Source organism: Panulirus ornatus, chromosome 31 (genome assembly GCF_036320965.1).
Source record: "Panulirus ornatus isolate Po-2019 chromosome 31, ASM3632096v1, whole genome shotgun sequence".
In the NCBI taxonomy this organism is placed as follows: domain Eukaryota; kingdom Metazoa; phylum Arthropoda; class Malacostraca; order Decapoda; family Palinuridae; genus Panulirus; species Panulirus ornatus.
Genome location: NC_092254.1, coordinates 12,049,127 through 12,067,778, shown reverse-complemented (window position 1 = coordinate 12,067,778; position 18,652 = coordinate 12,049,127). Strand labels below are relative to the sequence as shown.

Here is an 18,652-nt window from a genome sequence, read left to right as displayed (position 1 = left end):
TTTTCCACTTCCTAAACCTCCTAAATATTTATCCTTTTGTTACTTCTCCATTTCTTCAACCCTTTTCATTTTCAGTTATGGCTTAACCTTGATGTGGATCTTTGTTCATGATAGAAGCTTATGGAAAATTGTAAACTATATGTCTTTATATTTATTTCTAATTATTGTGCTTCCTAGGCAAAAAACAGATTTTCATATAAGAAGCAGTGAATTAACAAGCAAATAAACACCCCAGAAAAGTAGAACAATAAAAAGATAATTAAAAATCCATATCACAGACAGCCATAATAAAATGAAAATAACAAAATCATACCATAAACAATGAAGTTTTGGGAACTGAAGGTACAGAAACTTACTTCTGAAAACAGGGGCTTAATGCTGGTTCTCCATTTGGACCACGTTTTTCTTCACCTTGAGATTAGTGTGCATTTTTACATTGCACACTAACTCGAACTATGGAGGTCCTTCCAAAGCTCAGGAGCCCCACTGTGTAAGGCACAGCTGCCGCTAACAGAAACATCACCGAAAAAATGAATGAATCCCATAATCATCTGAAGTTAGGGGTGCAGCACATGTGTAAATTAGAAGTGAGGAGATATCTAAACAAGAATACCAGTGTCTGTAGTTTCATGGGATTATATGAATCTATATTACAGAAAGGTTAAAACTATTTCTAGAGACTTTCAGCTCATTTTCTTATTGCAGTAATTTTTTTTGCCATCTGAAGTGATGAAAGCCCCTTAAGAGACAGAGGCCCAGAAGAGTAGAACTTCCTTCTTGTGATACACCAACAAATAATCTCACAAAATACTTGAAGTGCACTCACCAAAAAATGACTCCCTTCACAAACTCATCTGAAATACCTCTGCATCTCAACAGTTCACAGACTTCTTGTCCATCTATTTTGTCATCAATCTTTTCTTGCACCTTCAACCATCCTATGACAAAACTTCGCCAACCTATCATCTGCCATGTGTCCCACTAAACTGTAATGTATATTACAGCGACTATATTCTTAATTAATACATGCTTTCATCCTTGATTTTTTACACCATGTGTCCTTTCAAATTATTTTGTATCTATTCTCCTAATTACAACTAAACTACATGTATTATGAACCTCTACTATTCCTGCTTCTGATATGTCTGGAGCCAGGTAGCATTTGAAGGTATAAAAAGAGTAAGAAATATGTATGGTAGAATAAAGAGGAAAGAGTAGAGAAATTTAGTTAAAAAAAATTGTGTACATAACAAATGAAAATTCCAAACTGTTCCATAAACATTTTATAGGCAAGTGTTCATTTATAAAATGATAATCTAAACGAAGGAATTGGAAGGATTACTGACAATGAGAAAATGTATGAGGCCACACTATGTTCTAATAAGCACTCACAGTAGAACATATATTACCGCCAATCTTACCTACACAGAATGAGGAAGAGTCCATGAAAATCATCAAGACTTAGACAAGACGTAAGCAAGCTCATGAAGGACCTAGATTTATATAAGACACACAACCCTGATGATTTTTCACCTTATGTGCTTAAGATTTAAAGAAGCACTTGAAACTGTACTTGGGAACATCACTGAAGAGGTATCAGTTCTAGATAAGTGGAAGAGAGCTAATCAAGCCTATCTTTACTAAAGACAATGGGAAACTGCATTATAATACTGGAAATGATAAAGAAGAAAACAGATAAGTAATAACAAAGAAATCAGTTGAGAGGCAGCATGGGTTTAGAGAGAAGAGGTCATACATTATGAATCTTCTGGACTATTATGACAGAGGAGGCAGGTGGCTTGACTGTGTTCATGGAGTGCCAGAAGGCATTTTACATGGTCCCCCAATAATGGGTTGCAAAAATACTATGTAATCAGAAACACTGAGGAGGACCCCTCCATCTAATGGGAGGGGAATGCAAGACATATGAAGTATGCCTCTTTTAACTGGGTTAAAAGTAACCAGTGGTTTCTCAGAAAGACTCAAATCATACATGTGTTATGGATAATACTAAACTTACAAAAGAAATATTGAGTATTCATGAATGAAATGAGCTACAGTGACCCACAGTAAGATACATACACTTAATGTGTAAGAGCACTAGTGTGTTATCAAATGGCACAAAGTCACATCTCTCTTCAAGTACATGAAAAAGATGTTGAGAAAATATTCACAGACCATGCAAAACTCCCATAATGAGTACAAATCACCAATGTGGTTATCCGAACAACATTGAAAGACCAATGGTGAACAACAAGTATTATATGTAAAATAAAGCTGCTAAGCTACAGGGAAAGCACTGCAGCCATAGACTTGGGCATGTCAAAAGAGAAAAGATAAATGAGGAATATGAATACAACTTTCAAGTTCTATTTTTTTTCTTTTAAAAAGAGGTCTCAACCAAATTAAGATTATGAGAAGAAAGTAAGCCAAACCATCCTGTCTCATATCCCTGCTACACCTCATCACCTTGCTTTTACTCGCATTTACTTTCAAATTTTCTCTTTCACACTCTTCCAAACTATAACCATCTTTTGGGTTTTTCTCTAAAACCTACCAACAGAGGAATGTCATGTGCCAACATGACAAAACTAAAAACCACTCCAAAAAGAGTGCTGGGAACAATCAGTGGCTGCTCAGCAACCAAAAAACATTCATCAGTTGCTATAAAATAAAAAACCTTCAATACAATACCACTTCAATATGTATGTTACCCAATTTAATGCAACAGATTAACCCCCTCCCAGTCAAGCTGTTTCATGGCCATCCACCAATCTTCATGCAGAAATGAAATACACATTCCAGTCTCACATTTTAACCACTTGGACTCATACATTCCCCATACTGAACTAACACTCCTTAACCCAATCTTGACTTTCATCCGACTAGGCATGTGCCTATCTGAAATAACTGTCTCCAAACAAACATAAGTTACACTTTCTAATGTGCACTTTGGATGTAACACGCCTGTTCAACATTACAAACATCGATTCAGTATAACACAGGCTCTTCCATATCCAAGAACCTCCACACTTAAGACAGCAAACACCTACTCCTCAACAGCCCTAAACTCTACCTACCAGAAAAAAATGACCACTACTACAATCTTGACCCGTGGTTCTGGCAGGCTAAGTCAGTTGGAATATTATTTATATTCATTTATTATACTTGATCACCATTAACCGCATTAGCAAGGCAGTGCCAGGAAACAGACGAAGAATGGCCCATCCACTCATATACACATATTTATACATAAACACCCATACATGAACATACAATTATATATACTTATCAATATATACATACACAAACACAGACATATACATATATACATATGTATATATTCATACTTGCTTGCCTTCAATCCCTTCCCGGCACCACCCCACCCCACAGGAAACAGCAAGGTAGCGCCAGGAAAACAGACAAAAAGGCCATGTCCATTCACACAGTCTCTAGCTGCCATGTGTAATGCACCGAAACCAGTTACTTATCCACATGTAGGCCCCACAGACCTTACCATGGTTTACACCAGATGTGACACATGCCTTGGTTCAGTCCATTAACAGCATATCGACCCCGGTATACCACATTTTTCCAATTCACTCTGTTTTTGCACACCTCTCAACCTCCTGTATGTTCAGACCCCGATCACTCAAAATCTTTTTCACTCCATCCTTCCATCTCCAATTTGGTCTCCTGCTTCTCCTTGTTTCCTCCACCTCTGACACATATACCCTCTTTGTCAACCTTTCCTCTCTCATTTTCTCCATATGTCCAAACCATTTGAACACACCCTCTTCTCCTCTCTGAACCACGCTCTTTTTATCACCACAGATCTCTCATACCCTTTCACTACTTACTCGATCATACCAACTCACACCACATATTGTCCTCAAACATTTCATTTCCAACACATCCATCCTCCTCCATACAACCCTATCTATAGCCCATGCCTTGCAACCATATAATACTGTTTGAACTACTATTCCTTCAAACATACCCATTTTTACTCTGTGAGGTAAGGTTCTCTATTTCCACACATTCTTCATCGTTCACAGAAGCTTTGCCAAATCCCCCACACTGTGACTCACTTCCGCTTTCATGGTTTCATATATGTATAATATGAATGTGTGTGTGTGTGTGTATATATTTACACACACATATATAAGCCCTTTTGGGATTTTTTTATCACAAACCATACAGCTGGCAGTAATCCTACTACTGACAGCTGCAGACCTTATGACTGGAGAACAGAAAGGGTTAAAAAGGATTTATATAACTTAACTGATAAGTTTTCCATGTGGCAAAAGTAGAACTAGGATACAGTTACAACTGATAATCTTACAACTACTGTTATTCAAACATATACTGCAGCAAATGTAGAACTAGCTTACAGTTACAATTGATAATCTCACAACTAATGTTATTCAAACATATACAGTTACACACAAGTTCTGGGGTATGTCAAATGTCCTGGTACATGTTTGGTCAATGCGGAACAAAGCTCTCTGCCTGTAAAGACAGGTTACTCAGCACAGCTCAGACCAAGTGTGTCAAAGGACTTTTGTCAAACATTTATAAAGTTAAACATGCCTTAATTCAGTCCTTGTCACATAAATATATCTTAACTGCCTTAAACTGATATGCAAATTTTTCAGATGTGATCAGCTGCAAGAGCTCCTGATGTGCTTTTCATGTATCAGTAGTGAAAGTGGTCAAAAGTAAAATCACTAAAAAATGGGCAACGCGTATACTTTATATTCTTAAAACTACGATAATGAAAACCTAATTTATTTATAAGCCCTCCTGTATGTGCTGCAACATATGGCTCCATATCCAAAGTTTACAAAAACAATAAAAAGTTGTGCACTATTTTAAATTACACTGTAATTGTTATTGTCAGAGAAGCTGACTATGCAAAGACTAAGGTTACTGGTGATTTATTACTTCAGAGGCCTGTTAGACATACTGGAAGGCATATATTATGTGAAAAAGCAGTCATTCTCCAGTCATTTGTCAGGCATAATCTAATCTGGACACTTTTGACCTGAGCCTGATTACATGAACACACTTCATTTACACAAGACCAAGGTTAGAGGGGTATTTGTAACGAAAACCTGCAAAAAAATCATACTCTTGGTGTCTGGTATGCCACCTTTATGTTGAGGACATCACAATAACTTCAGATGCTGTCAACTGATGCCTCGTCTAGCATGTGGTATGCTATATAAGAGGGCTTAATGCATTTTCATTGTCTTCATATTTTGTTTCAAATGACAGACACATAATATTATTACATGACTGTCTTTCATCCCAGTATGGAAGATATGGGCTATATTTGGACCATGTCCTTCATCCCAGGATGGAAGATATAGGCTGTATTTAGACCAGCAGAGGCCAAATGTGTGTTATGAAGAAAACAAAACAATACATGACACCCCTTGGAAGATGGACAATTGCAAGTAAAAACTAAAATGACTGATCCTCTGGGATGATATATTGCTAAACACTCCCTCTGAGATGATCATGAATAACTGAGCATACAAGATATGAATAACACACATACAAAGGCAGTCCCCAGCGAATGAAGGCAGTCAGCCATTAATCCCCAAAGGATCTTAGAAAGCATTCTACGCAACTTCATGAGTGTACTTAGGATGGCCATCATTTGAATGAAAATGGCAAAAATAATAATTTCTTTCATTTCACTAGCTATTAAGTACTGTGTAGAATGTATGTTTATTTGTAAACTTTTCTTAGAATATTCTCTGAGGTCAATTTTTCAATAAGCAATCCCTCAGCAAGAAAGCAGTGATCAGGTTGAACTGTATTGTTCCTTTAGAGTTAATGTATATCTGTCCATAAGCTTTCCACTTCTCAGTACACACAAAAGAACTTTAAATTAACAGAGTGGACAAGTAGCATTATGTTGGTGAGCTAAGTCCACACCTATACTGATTCACGTTGTATGCTAATTGATCTATCTCTAGCACCTGTTCCCTCTGGGAACTCCCATAACTGTTGAACTCCAATGTTGCTTCTTAGCCTTTAATGTCTCACCTTTAACAGGCATAGGCAAAGGGCAACTCTAGCACATTGTCTTCAGAGGCTCCTACCTTATTTTCCAACCAATGACTTTTAACTAATGTGTCTACTTAATATTCGTGCCTCATGTTAAAACCTACTTTTTCTTTGTAATACTTCTACCAAACATTTCTACCTAAAGCTCCTGCTAAACGTTTCTTCCTGCCCCTTCTATCTATTGCTCTTTCCAATATGCCAAAAGGTTGGGCTAGTGCAGAGTGCTCACTGGAGGAAAATCTAGAGTTGCGAAGAGTAAGTTGTGTAAGTTAAGAGTTGTCAAGAGTTACTTGTGACAAGGAGAGATGGTATGTTTGTGGACACAATACCAGCAAGCCAACTGTGGGTGAGGCAGAAAGAAAAGACAGCTATCTGGGTAAAAGGAGTGCAACTTAAACACTGAAGTGCAATCTCACTATGCAGCCATCACAAACCCTCCTGATAACCAGGCGGGTAGTACTGGTAATATACCTCCCTGGTCGATGGGTGCTTACCAACTACTACCTACCATACTAATTAATATCTACTGTTTATTGATGTCTACTGTTAATTTTACTGACTTCTACTGGTTTGTGGTTATCTGTGGTGGTAAAGTCATCGTGTCTGAAGACTTTCCCCATATGCAGCTTGGACAGGTACTGAGAAAGCTAAATTAATTTCTTTCCAAAAATCCCATGAACTGGAAAGTCTTTTACTTAAAAATCTACGAAATTTTCAAAAGGATGAACTGTAACTTTTTCTCTTAAGGTAAGATATCATGTATGAATGTCATTGTATTATTATCAAACTATCATGTGAAAGCAATACAAAGGAAAAAGAAAACTGAGACTGGTACAGGGGTGAACATACAGGTTTCCTGTTGGAAGGTCATGACTTGACTTAGTGCAAAATTCAGGTGATTCATTAAAGAAAAAATTGAGATAGATGATGATTGTAGCTTACTAGGGAAGCATCCAAATGACTGTGATGATAATTCTTTATGAGTGAAGATGGAGAATGAGAAGAAACTGGCAGATGAGAATGTTTGTTATATGGAATCAGTAAAGGAAGTCCCTGATCAATGTTGGCAATGAATTACTGAAATTTGAAACTTTACTCGAAGCAATTTTAATCAAACAGATTTTCCCATAATTGCAATTTTGTTAACTGGGGTTGCATTCTAGGGCAACAGATTGGAAATATGTTTTGTTGACAAAGTCAGAAACCTCCCAAATTATTGCAACAATAACAACACATTACAATAGAATACAATTGTAAATAAAAGCCTCAAATGTTAAAATTTCCTCAGAACCTACAAGCACTCATAGGCATCTGATCTTCCCGCCTAACACTGTACTCATTAACTACTCCATATTAACCATTAATCCACCCATTTCTGATCAGCTAAATAGTAGGTAAAGAAGCTGGAAATTTTGAAAATTCTTTGATCTTAATAGAATCTCTAAAAACATACCTTACCATTGTTGCTGGAAGGTAGTGTTCCCTTGCAATGTTGGCAGCATGTTAGCCAGCTTCAGATTTCAGATGAAAATGGCACTGTTAACCAAGGACTAGATTTACTTTGTTGACAACAGAACTATGAAAGAACATTATTCAAACAACCTTCACTGAGAACTTCCTGCACAGAGCAGTAATGGTCAAGTTTAGTGACATGGTGTTCACTAAACTTATAGACTAAGCTGAATAAAAAATCCAGAGGACAAAAATGGAATGACTTTAGAGATTCCACTTAACAAGACACTGACAGTCACAAGGAACCATGAACATCAGCCAGTAAAAGCTGGACTACAAGTGATTTATGCAAATATAGATAAGGGAAATCAGTCCAGATATTATGGGAAATGTCAAGACAAAACTTAACAAAAAGGATTCATAGTATCTGGTATTTTGCAAAGACTACAGAGTTGCAATGAACATAAGAGAAATACAGAAAATGATCGAGTTTGGCCTCTTGTTAAAGTTTCTGAGTTACTACTAAATGATGATCCCTCAAACAATATGCTTAATAGGAGTAATAATTGTAAGGAAACCATGCTTAATAGTTTTGACAGTCTGCAATCTCCCAAACAATTATGATAAACTGGACTAAGTACTTAATGATTAAAATGTAGGCACAATTAGGATGGAAAGTTATAATACTGGTATTTTAACTAAAAGGATACCAATGGGAAATTTTTTATCCATGAGACATGAAGGCACAAATTAAGAATGTGTTCAAAACCTGTACCAACATGTTAATGAACATGAGACCAAAAGGGACATATATATATCACTGCTAAATTTCAATCAACATATAATTCCATGAAAATGATTATAAAATACTTTGGCAGCCCTTTATAAAAATGTTCAAATCTTTGCGTATTAGGTTGACGAGGAGATACAAAGGTGAACATATTACGGAGATGAATACCCTCTTTAGGAACACCAACTGATACAGAACTACACAGTCAAAATGCAGAATAATGGGTCACTCTTCTTACACAAACATCTTTTACTACAGCTCTTCACATTACCTAAAGGGGAAAGCTCTACTGCACACAGATAAACGATACGTCAACTTAATTCTGTTTTTCTTACAACTAATGGAATGTTGATTCATTAACATCATGCTGCAGATAAAATTCTTTAAATAAATGAAAAATAGGAAAGGTGTTGTGACTGCTGCTTAAAAAGCTGACAAAGAGGATACATGTGTCAGAGATGGAGGAGCAAGGAGAATCAGGACATCAAACTGGAGGTGGAAGGATGGAGTGAAAAAGATTTTGAGCGATTGGGGCCTGAACATGCAGGATGGTGAAAGGAGTGCAAGGAATAGAGTGAACTGGAACGATGTGGTATACCGGGGTTGATGTGCTGTCAATGGATTGAACCAGGGCATGTGAACAATAGAAAGTTCTGTCGGGCCTGGATGTGGAAAGGGAGCTGTGGTTTCGGTGCATTATACACGATAGCTAGAGACTGAGTGTGAATGAATGTGGCCTTTGCTGTCTTTTCCTACTGCTACCTTGCATGCATGCTGGGGGAGGGGGGGTGCCATTTCATGTGTGGCAGGGTGGCGAAGGGAAGGAATAAAGGCAGCAATTATGAATTATGTACATGTGTATATATGTATATGTCTGTGTATGTATGTATATGTATACGTTGAAATGTATAGGTATGTATATGTGCATGTGTTTACGTGTATGTATATACATATGTATATGGGTGGGTTGGGCCATTCTTTCGTCTGTTTCTCTGCGCTACCTTGCTAATGCGGGAGACAGTGACAAAATATAATAAAAATGAATATAGGCAGACGGTATGAATTATGTACATGCGTATATATGTATATGTCTGTGTGTGTATATATATGTATTACACTGAGATGTATAGGTATGTATATTTGCGTGTGGGGACGTGTATGTATATACTTGTGTATGTGGGTGGGTTGGGCCATTCTTTCGTCTGTTTCCTTGCGCTACCTCGTTAACGCTGGAGACAGCGACAAAGCAAAATAAATAATAAATATATATATATATATATATATATATATATATATATATATATATATATATATATATATATATATATATATATATATTTTTTTTTTTTTTTTTTCCAAAGAAGGAACAGAGAAGGGGGCCAGATGAGGATATTCCCTCAAAGGCCCAGTCCTCTGTTCTTAACGCTACCTCGCTAACACGGGAAATGGCGAATAGTATGAAAGAAAAGAAGAAAGATATATATATATATATATATATATATATATATATATATATATATATATATATATATATATATATATATATATATATATAACATAAAATTATCAAGATGAAAAATGTATCCATTAGAATACATCCTACTGAAGCACCCACCTAACTACAGGCTGGTTATCGAAAAAATCATTGCATATTTCTCATAGTTGAATCAGAATGTAACTTACTAGCACAGAAATTTACCAAATCCTGATTATTTGCCACACCATGTAATCCATGAAAACGATTCAAACTGAGAACATTACTTACATTTAATTTCATTGGAACACCAGGTAAAATTGGAGGGCTTAACGTGAAGTTCATTGTTTGTGATCCTCGAGAATTATGGGTTGTGCAGATGTAGTCTGTGAAATCATGGGCAGTAATGTTTCTGATCTCCAACAGTGATGACCACTCAATGACCTTATCAACCAGCTGATGACAAAAAAGTTTATTAGTTATCATGACCACTGAATATAGTCATATGCTCTCACCAGTAATTAAGTTTTAGAAATGCATCCTAACAGCCAGCAATGTATTCTGTTAATCCTGACTTACACTTTCAAATGCTTATTCCTTGCTTACAGAGTTTCTCCGGTAATGAAAAACTGATGATGCATATTCCACAACAAATCAATTTCAAATCTACTTATCATCACCCTTTCTAATATACATATCTTTGCTCCTGCAGTAAAACAGCTACATCTTTTTTCTAGCTTTCCTTTTACTTGAGACCATATCCTTTACCATTGATATTCAGTTCTAATTTCTATAACAATGTTATAATTCCCTTAAAGTTTGATATATGATTGTCTTTAGTGGAATTTTAATTCATCATGTATTCACTTTCTTCTTAAACAATAGGTGGTCATTGCAGAATCATCTAAAACCCAAGCAAGGGCATATCTCCGTACATACACTTGCAGGCACAAAAAATAATGGAATCACATTGAAGAGAACAGAAAATGAAAGAACAGAAAGTAATGCAAAGCATACAACAAAATAATGGAAGAAATGGGTGGCAGAGATGGAATAGGTAACGAGAGCATTACCCTTTTCATCATACACTCGGTAAATAATATGGTATATTATATTCTTTACACATTTTTCTACACAGTTCTCTTCTGTATATTGTTACTTAATTCATGAACTAATAAATATTCAGTATTCACTAGAATAAAATGAGAAAATGGATGGTAAAGATGGAACACTTTGCAAGTAATATGGTAAATTGTATTTTTTCCTATTTTTTCTTGACAATACCCTTCAGAAGTTTGTTGCTTCACTCAAAGAGTGAAAGATAATTCATATGTTGACAAAAATATTACTGAAAATGAAAAAAAGACAAACACAGCAAATCAGCTCCCTCCCTTTACCACCACCACCACCATACAGTTAAAGGTATACTATTGCAACAGTATATTACTGCTGGTATATTACTGCAAGACCAATATGACCATCTGTTAATCCACTCCCAAGCATACTACTTTTGTCTTACATCTGAAAACAATCCCTGCTTATTTCTGTACCCCAGACCTTTTTTACTTCAAACCTTCAAATTAATATTCTCATTTCAACCTAAACTTCTACATCTTTCTTACATTTAGTTCTACTCTATAACAGAACTTTTGATAGCAAGTGTGTGAGTAAAAAGTGGAGAAGGTGAATGGTTTCTACATTAATTTGCGTCAGTATCAAGGATATGTGTGATGTCTCTAGTTGTTTAATCTATTTACGGAAGGGATAAGGAGGGAGGTGAATGTAAGGTTCTTACGACAAGGGGTGGGTTTATGGTATGCTGGAGTTTGGGAAGGGCACGGGAGGTGACATGGCTCTAGTGGCATACTCCAAAGAGAAATGTCAGATGCTGGAGACAGCTTGGGAGACTGTGTGAACAGAGAAAATTGGGAGTAATTGTGAACAAAAGTATGGTAATTAGGTGCAGCAAAAGGAACAGACAGGATGGGGAGGACCCAAAAGAAGTTGAGAGCTTTAAGTACCTGGAAATGGATGCAGAAGCCTACAGAACCATGGGGACTGATATGAGTCACAGGGTGGGAAAGGGTGGCTTAAGGTTCTGGGTGCATCAAATACTGTCTGGAAGGAGAAGTTTTTTGTTTGGGTTACGATGGGTACATCTGAAGGTATAGCAGTCCTAACAGTATCGTATGGATGTGAGTTTTGAGCCTTGTTTGTATTAGAAGGTGAATGTGTTGGAAATGGTGTGGTGTGGGTTGATTGTGTAAGGAATGACACTGTAAGATAGAGGTATGGTAGCAAGCACATTGGGTATGACTGAGAGAAATGACCAGAATGTGCTGAAATGGTTCACACATATGGATGAACAAGGAAAGGCTAACTAAGAGAATCCGCATGTCGGAATTGGAGGGGAGAATTGAGGCCTATGCATCAGAGCCTTAGGATGCAGGCTTACATGAGACTGAATAAAATTTAAGGGGCTCCATGTGCTGAACCTAGGCATGTGAACTGGTCAAGGTAAACCATTTAGTAGTCTGTGGGGCTTGGCTGTGGTTGGTAGGCTATGGCTGCAGTACACTATCAATGACAGCTAAAGAGTGGATGAGTGCAAATGAGGTTGTTCATTTGTTCCTGACACTCTTCCTATGGTAGGAAAAATTATTGTAAAAAAAAACATTGATGTGGATTGGAAACTGTGAAATCAATTTTACATGTAACTTATTAGATATCAAAGGAATTCTGCATGAGAAACAGAAGTAAGAGGAGGCACTGTAATTCTGAGATCAAGTTTGATGAATTTAGAGTACTATGAGTTTTACAAAGATAGCATTTCTTGAAGGACATAAAAGTACTTATGGTAAAATTGTAGAATGAACTTAACTGAGAATTTCAGAGACCTGACCTACCTAGTATGAAAATATATGAAAAAGTTATCAGGGATTCTTCAAAAGAGAGCAAGTGAGAGTAGTAATATATGTTTACATTCATACTGTTAAATGTCATGCACAATGAAAAAACTGGCAAGGAGGGCACTGCTGGTTTGATTTTATTTACCAGAGTTATATGAAAAGCCTGTATTCTCCTCTGTTGAGCATTTCAAGTTTGCACTAATCATGAATATTCTACATATGGTGTTAGTGATTATCTTTTGTTGAACACAAGCAAATTATTAATGAACACTAAAAAGTACATACATGTGTGAACATCAAACTGTACAAAACAATTTCCATTATAAACATTTACTTAGAATTTTACTTTGTTTGTAGATTTACTTTTTATTAGATTTCAGGAAGTAATATGCTTTATGCTGTTTCGGTTCACAGTCCTTAAATGAATTATCTGTATGAAAAGCAAACCATTAAACAGTGATCTTAGCTTATATAAGGAGTTCTATTTAACCTGTGGGACGTGGATGGAATACTTTTTGCTGTTAGAAAGCACACGGTCATTGTCGGTAGTCCATCTGAATGTTGGAGCTGGTGCTGCTTTGACATGGCAGTCCAACCATCCACTTCCCCCTAGTGGTGCCCACGATTGGTCATTTACCTCTTCCTCTGAGCTAACAGTGACTGGGGTTGGTGCCTCTGTTGAAAGTGGAGTAAAGATGCCAATGACAGACGTAAGGATTATTCTGACCTTTTGTATATGGCACTTCCTGTGATGTAATGAATATAGGGCAATGTTTCTACTGACAAGGTCATCAGTAATGGTATAACAAGTATCACTGACAATTAAGATACAAAACTAGGAGATTAAGCACTCTCATACAAGTATCTAACTTTTTCATGGTAAAATTTAATTATCACTCACGAGTCACAACAATAGCAGTGGAGATGGGGGGAGGTGATGATATGATATTAGAGGCATGGCACAAGTAGATGCCTGTGTCTTCCTTTGATGCCCATTCTATTACCAAGCGAGCCTCGCCAATGCCCGTAGAGAGTAATGTAACTGAACTGTTGATGTAAATGATATATGAAGTATAAGGCTGAACAAAGAAAGTGCACACTGGTTTCACAATACATTAAAGGTGAATCATACCTTGTAGAAATAAAAATTTTAATCTTAAAACACGTCATTAGTATTGTTTGTGATGAAGATACAAGTATTCTTTTTTAAATTTGAGGCTAGGTTTACCTATGGGCTTACAGTAATACGGTACAAAATTATCAAGGACAGTTACCATGATGACACTTTAAGAATAAACCATATTTGTATGCCACTTCTCCATCTCCCCATGCTGTGGTTAAGTGGTAACATCAATAGAGCCAGTTTTCCACCACACTATAATTAGCCATCCATAAACAACAGTGAAATCTCAACAATTCCCTTCAGTGCCATTAAAGAACAGACTACATTTAATGAAAGAAGCTAGAGATGCAAATTGAATTAAACCCAAATGTTGTGATAGGTTACATGCATACTTTTGTGAAGACGCTACATGACTTATGTAAAAAGAAATTACATCTGGATAATCAGTATGAAGTCAGTCAGAAGTTGGACATGTAACTGGAAATATATATGTCTTCCTGTTTAGTGTGATGTCAATTAGTAAGGAAAAGTGAAAATTACAGTGATAGTTTGGAAGCAAGTACCATTGATGAAGCCTTCTTACAACTCTAAAATTAAGAGGTGGACAGATGCAACTGATTTTTTGTCTGGAAAAAGGCCATTTTCCAGCCAAAGTGAAATGGGTGGTGAAATAAGAAATACTGATTTCAAGTGATACTAGAAGCTAAAGACATGCCATTTGTAATTTCTAGGAAAAAGAAAGATAATTGAAAGATATAGTTAAGACATAAAGGGATGACCAGTAATGATTACCTTCAATATGAAGTTATGAAACCAGGGGGTACCAAAACAGGCTAAGAAACTTGCAAACAAGGAGGAATTCAGTGAGGTATTCATCAGAGGTGAGAGACTGTGGGAAGAAAAAGAGAGAAGTAAAGATTACAGTCAGAAATGAATAAATTGGAGACATCAAAAGAGGCAAGAAATGTCAAGTTATGCGATTGTCAGACTGAAAATAATGCACACTAATGTACATGGATTGGTAGTGAGTAGAAAAGAGGTGGAGTTCAAGGACTGAGTCAAAAAAACAAAAATTATGTTGGTGTGGTGGAGACAAAACTTACTAAAGTTTTAAGACCTGAAAGCAAGAAGGTTAAGGGAAGACAATGGAGTTAGGGGACTGTTCCTCTTAATGTGGTAAATGACAGCCTAAAGTTTCAGGAAATATTGGTAGACAGTCAACTCAAGCAGTGCTTAATAGGAAGAGTAAATGTTGTAAAGAAGAGCATTATGGTGCTGATAATTTTTAATCCTCCAAATTATAATAATAATGAATAGGAACAAATATAAAAATCATGGAATAATTAGGATCATACATGAAGCTGTGAAGCCATATTTTTCAGAGATGATAATAACAAGGAATTTCAGTAATAAACAGACAGACTAGATGAACTGATACTCTTTGGGTAGATAGACAGTCACAGAGACACAAGTATACATGAAAGAAAAGGTAATAGGGCATGTGTCTGACAAGCCCTCTCAAAATCAAGTGGGGTCAGCAGTAGTGCGCAGCAAGGTTCACTGGGGTACTGCTCCTCTACATCTATGTAAATGACTTGCCAGAGGGATTGAACTCATACCTAAATATACTTGCAGGTGATACCAGGGTCTTTTGGGAAATAATTAAGGATTAGTGTTGCATCATTTTAAATGAGGACATATACAAACTCCAAAGTTGGTCTGATATTCATCCCGTGTAAATGCATATATAATAAGGATTGGGCACAGGGGGGAAAAAAAAGGCCTTGATACAAATATCATCTAGCAGAAAGTAAGCTGCAAGATTCTATGTGTGAGAGGGATTTTGTTGATGTAACTAACCTGTCACCAGAACTTCATCTTCAGAGAAGTGTAAAGGAGAAAAACTGTGTCGGTAAATATCAGAATCATCTTCAAGTATATAGATGAAGAAATATTTTGAAAGCTGTTTGCATTCAACATTAGGTCTAAGCAAGAATATGCTTCTCAGGTTGGGTCACCAGATTTAAAGAAGGTCTGGAGGAAGGCAACAAAAATGGTACAAGAATTAAGGGAGATGATATGAAGCTATTAATCTGATCACACTGGAAGAGAGAAGAGTAAGGGGTAACTTAATTTTAACCAGTTTGATGATGTCAGTGGTGAAATTTTTTTGAAAGATGCAAAGATGGAACTACTGGAGGCCATAACATGAAATTATACAAACTTGTTATTATAACATGTAGAGAATTACTTTTATAGTATGAGCTGTGAATGAATGAAACCGAGAGTAAAATTTATAAATGTTGATAGCACACGAATATGTAAAGTGTATGAGAGGGAAGGTTCAGGAGATGAGACCCTAAGAATTTATAACTACCTACCTGTACCATACAAACAGGTAACTACAGTATAATCATCATGTTGGTTGGTGTGTAAAACACAATAATTATGTCAAGCAAATAATCATGTGTCTATTATAAACAGTGTGCACAGAAGGTTTAGTTACTTCTCAGTGACTGTATTTCTAGGCACTACAAGGGGTTACTTTAAAACTGACCAATTAAATGTTTTAGGAAGAGGTCTTTCTCATTAATCTGATATCATGGTACTCTACCATATCTGACATAGCCACTGTTGCCATGGATGTAGCATATCCTTTCTTACCAGACTGTTTACGTACTAAACTGTAGTATATGAACATTTCTTTTTAAGATGAATATCATTTGTTATCATTACCAAAGAGACAGTATCCAGTGGATACCTAAGCATTTCTTTAGGTTCATAAAATGCAATTTTGCTTGGATAAAAATATGTTTGTAACTTAGACCTAAATCAAAATGTGCATCCTGAATTTGATCATCACACAAGAAACATTAATTTAAAAAAGAAGGTCCAGAGGAGGGCAACCAAAATGGTACATGAAATAGGAAGACGAGTTACATGAAGTCGGGGTATAAATTTGCCCACCATGAAAGAAAAAGAAAAAGGGAAGACCTGATGAAAATTTTGTTTCTAAACTGATCTGACCATCAATTTGACAATACTGAGAGTGAAGAGTCCTTACAAAGATGCAAAGAAAAAAAATGGTTACAGCAAGATATTATGAAAAAATTGTTATAACATGTGAAGACGTGCTACTATAGTATTAGAGTTGTGGACAAATGGTATAAGCTGAGAAATGAAACTGTGAATGCACACCATGCAAAACTTTAAAAGGTTAGGCAAAAGTTCAAGATAAGGAGCCCCAGTAGTGTAGAACTCCAGCCCCGTACTGTAAATAAATAATTACATCTATACCCCGACTTGCAATATTTTGCCCTGAGACATTTTGGATTTAGTTCCATTCATGACTTTCAATGAGCATGCTTCATAACTGCAACAGAATAAGAATAAGTTATGTCTGCATACTCCATGATATTTTGTACTTGCCTTGCCTATTTCAGCGGTCAGAATGAAATACTGTATTTTGTATCCCATCAACTGGAAAAATATGTTTCACTTCATATCCCACTGCCAGTAAAGAAACAGTTGTAGTCACATGCCAGTTCTCACCATAATTATTTTGCCTGTGCATGTTTAGAGGAGGTGGTGTAGCATGGATGAAAGTGGCTTATTTTAGAAAGGGATGCCAGCCAGGAAGGACTGCTCCAGGGTTTAAGGTACCAAGTCTCCTTGACACTTCATTATGGGAGGGTATGCACTGGAAAATTTTAAGTTCATGCCTTAGTTAAGTTCATTTCCCTGAAATGGCGAATAGTATGAAAGAAAGAAAGAAAGATATATATATATATATATATATATATATATATATATATATATATATATATATATATATATATATATATATATATATATATATTTCTTTCGTCTGTTTCCTTGCGCTACCTCGCAAACGCGGGAGACAGCGACAAAGTATAATAATAAAAAAAAATACATATATATATATATATATATATATATATATATATATATATATATATATATATATCCCTGGGGATAGGAGAGAAAGAATACTTCCCACGTATTCCCTGCGTGTCGTAGAAGGCGACTAAAAGGGGAGGGAGCGGGGGGGCTGGAAATCTTCCCCTCTCGTTTTTTTTTTAATTTTCCAAAACAAGGAACAGAGAAGGGGGCCAGGTGAGGATATTCCCTCCAAGGCCCAGTCTTCTGTTCTTAACGCTACCTCGCTAACGCGGGAAATGGCGAATAGTTTGAAAGAAAAGAAAAAATATATATTATCCCTGGGGATAGGGGATTAAGAATACTTCCCACGTATTCCCTGCGTGTTGTAGAAGGCGACTAAAAGGGGAGGGAGTGGGGGCTGGAAATCCTCCCCTCTCGTTTTTTTTTAATTTTCCAAAAGAAGGAACAGAGGGGGCCAGGTGAGGATATTCCAAAAAAGGCCCAGTCCTCTGTTCCTAACGCTACCTCGCTAACGCGGGAAATGGCGAATAGTTTAAAAGAAAAGAAAGATATATATATATATATATATATATATATATATATATATATATATATATATATATATATATATATATATATATGCATAAGACAAGGGAGCAAATGGGAACTTCAGTGAAGGGCACAAATGGGGAGGTGATAACAAGTAGTGGTGATGTGAGAAGGAGATGGAGTGAGTATTTTGAAGGTTTGTTGAATGTGTTTGATGATAGAGTGGCAGATATAGGGTGTTTTGGTCGAGGTGGTGTGCAAAGTGCGAGGGTTAGGGAAAATGAGTTGGTAAACAGAGAAGAGGTAGTAAAAGCTTTGCGGAAGATGAAAGCTGGCAAGGCAGCAGGTTTGGATGGTATTGCAGTGGAATT

The 18,652-nt window shown here is 36.4% G+C and overlaps 1 protein-coding gene across 1 annotated transcript in view; it reads right to left on the bottom strand.

The window, feature by feature from the left end:
- Nucleotides 1-18,652, bottom strand: part of LOC139758626 (nephrin-like) — a 270,889-nt gene that overhangs the window by 27,217 nt on the left and 225,020 nt on the right. Inside the window, exons 17-19 of the mRNA XM_071680134.1 lie at nucleotides 13,608-13,753; nucleotides 13,197-13,381; nucleotides 10,089-10,253 (exon numbers count right to left, since the gene is read on the bottom strand). Of these exons, the coding sequence (XP_071536235.1) occupies nucleotides 10,089-10,253; nucleotides 13,197-13,381; nucleotides 13,608-13,753 (496 nt within the window). The remainder of the gene's footprint in view (nucleotides 1-10,088; nucleotides 10,254-13,196; nucleotides 13,382-13,607; nucleotides 13,754-18,652) is intronic.